Source organism: Nicotiana attenuata, unplaced genomic scaffold (assembly GCF_001879085.1).
Source record: "Nicotiana attenuata strain UT unplaced genomic scaffold, NIATTr2, whole genome shotgun sequence".
NCBI classification, from domain to species: domain Eukaryota; kingdom Viridiplantae; phylum Streptophyta; class Magnoliopsida; order Solanales; family Solanaceae; genus Nicotiana; species Nicotiana attenuata.
The window spans coordinates 632,595-635,147 of record NW_017670373.1 but is presented as its reverse complement, the minus strand read 5'-3'; the positions used below and the strand labels follow the sequence as shown (position 1 = coordinate 635,147).

Sequence of the window (2,553 nt, the reverse complement as noted above, 5' to 3'; positions counted from 1 at the left end):
TCTGAAACTCTCCCCGGGCTTCTTCTCGAGTTTTATCAATGACAGACGGTCTGGAATGATTTCAAGATTGTACTGGAAGTGGCAAGCGAACGCTTGTGCCAAGTCGTCCCAGGTGTACCACCTGCCATGGTCTCGTCGTGTATACCATTCTAATGCAGACCCACTCAAACTTTGGCTGAAGTACGCCATCAGTAACTCATCTTTTCCACCTGCCCCTCTCATTTTGCTGCAAAATCCTCTCAAATGTGCTACCGGATCACCATGCCCGTCATACAAATCAAACTTAGGCATCTTGAACCCTGCTGGTAGCTGGACATCCAAGAACAGACACAAATCTTTATAGGCGACACCTACTTGGCCACCCAATCCTTGCATGTTCCTGAAGGATTGCTCCAGGCTTTTTACTTTTCGAAACATCTCTTCCTGCTCCGTGCTCTTAGGTGGCTTTTCGATTTCCGCCGGGAGCTCAAGGTGAGGAGTGTAGGAATAGGGTTCTTGAGCTTTGAAAGTGGACTCCGGGGGTAATATTGGTTATCGTGAGCTTGGAACAAAGGCTCGCTGGAGGATCTGTGGAGTGTAGCGGGAAGGGATGCCACGAAAACAGGAGTGGCTGGTGGAGGAGGGTACAGAACTGGTTTGGGTGGTGGAGCTGGTGGTGTTTGGGAAGTTGTGCTCTGGTAGTGTTGGTAAATGGGAAAGCCCGGGGACGAATCGGTGGCAGGATGATCCTGTGACTGAGCCAATGGCGGGATGAAGGCAGGGTTGGCAGGGTAAGCTGGTGGTGGTTGCCCTTTTGCCCAGGCCTGGTACATTTCGGCTATCTGTTGCTTCAACTTATACATCTCTTCTTTCATCGTGTTGACATCCAACTCTTCCCCCTCTCTCGAAGGATCGATGACACTCGCATCAAGTCCCCGGTTGGCCATGAGCACTTTGTTTTTGGAACGGGTGTTGTATGGGTAAGTTGCCAGAATGCCACAAACTAACCACCTGCCTGGACTCAACATCAACAACAATTCCGTTAGCGGTTAGAGCTTTAATAGATTGGTAATCGCAAATTTGGGGAATGAATGCACTTAAGCAGTTAGTCGTTTCTATTATGCATTTGCTCGACTGCATGCGGCATCCCGGCTATTCCTTATTTCTACTTTGCAATTTCCTTTTCTTTTCTTCCCTCTCTTTTGCATTCTTGTTTTCTTTTTTTTACGTTTCTACTCTCCCATGCCTCTCTCTTGTTTTTCTGCTCTTACTTTCCTTTTTCCTTACTTCTCTTCTCGTGCTTTTCCCTTTTCGTTTTTCCTCTCTTCTTTTTCCCTTTTTTTTCTTCTTTAATTTTATTAGTTATGGTCGAATCCTATGGAGATTGCCTACGTATCATGACCCCGCATGAATCAGACCGAGCGTAGTTCTGGAGGATAAAAATAAATAACGAAACATTTTGGGATTTTCAAATTTTCATAAAAATAAAATGTTTTGATTACAACAACTCATCCTACGGAATGTTTACCATAAAAACCAACAGGCTCAAAAACGAAACTAACAGGAGGAAGATCAAGACTCATTTTGACTCAAAAGGTTATCACTATTTTTTCAAAATTTTCATAAAAATATCCGGGTTTGCCAATACGGCCTTTCATCACCTCGAGGAAGAAGATTTTAAGGCTGTGTTCGCTAACCGGCCAAAAAATTTAAAAGTGACCAAAGGTGGTTGTTCTTGCAAAAACAGCCTTCCGGCGCCTTTTAGGAACATTCGGCTATTTTTGACAAGAATGGCATCACCTTACTTATTTACCATAAAATTTTGTTCTTTTTGGGCTAGTTTTGCAAAAGGGAAGTTGGACCCGATGAGGGTTGCCTACGTATCCCACGCCCTGTGGGAATCAAACTGGCGTAGTTCGGAAAAATTAAACTAAACAAAACCTTTTCATTTTTTCATTTTTCTCAAAAAAAAATCGGCAGAGTTTCAGTACCACTTGGACATTGGTTTTTTTTTCAAAACGGGTAATTACTTCTCTCAGCCCTCACACCGCTATTTTCTTTCCCAAACTCTCCCCTTTCATTTAAAAACCGGTCAGCATGCAAATCCAAAACAGATAAATGCACAAGTAGGATGCATCAGGATGGTCCATTATTCTGGGTACACCTGTCCTAGACGGACCCAACCCCTGTGTTGAGTCCCCTAAGTCAAAATGCACATGATGCAGATGAGCATTCCTACTAGGGATCCGGCATGAGGCTGAGTTATTCTAGGTTCAACTTGAGTCGAGGAGGGGGCTACGTACCGGGAACCAAAAGGCCATCCGGCTTAGTAACTTGTCCGGCCTCTTTCTTACTTTAAGGTATGACACTAACAGAATAGGGAGTCTCGACCAGCGAGCACATCCCCGGAGGTGAGAAGAGAGGGGTTTCGTAACAGTTTTATATATACAATTCAGATAATATCAAAAGCGGTAAAAAGCAACATTTTGCACATTAGTCCCAAACATGTAATAAAATCAGATAAACAAATCCAAATACAACAATTATTCCAAGCTCGAATTCTGAACCCTGAAC

General features: G+C 43.8%; 1 protein-coding gene across 1 annotated transcript; it reads right to left on the bottom strand.

Moving 5' to 3' along the window:
- Window positions 1-401: 401 nt before the first annotated feature.
- On the bottom strand, window positions 402-812 carry LOC109238523 (extensin-like). Its single transcript, XM_019404998.1, has one exon. The coding sequence runs from the start codon at window positions 810-812 to the stop codon at window positions 402-404; it is 411 nt and encodes a 136-aa protein (XP_019260543.1).
- Window positions 813-2,553: the final 1,741 nt, after the last annotated feature.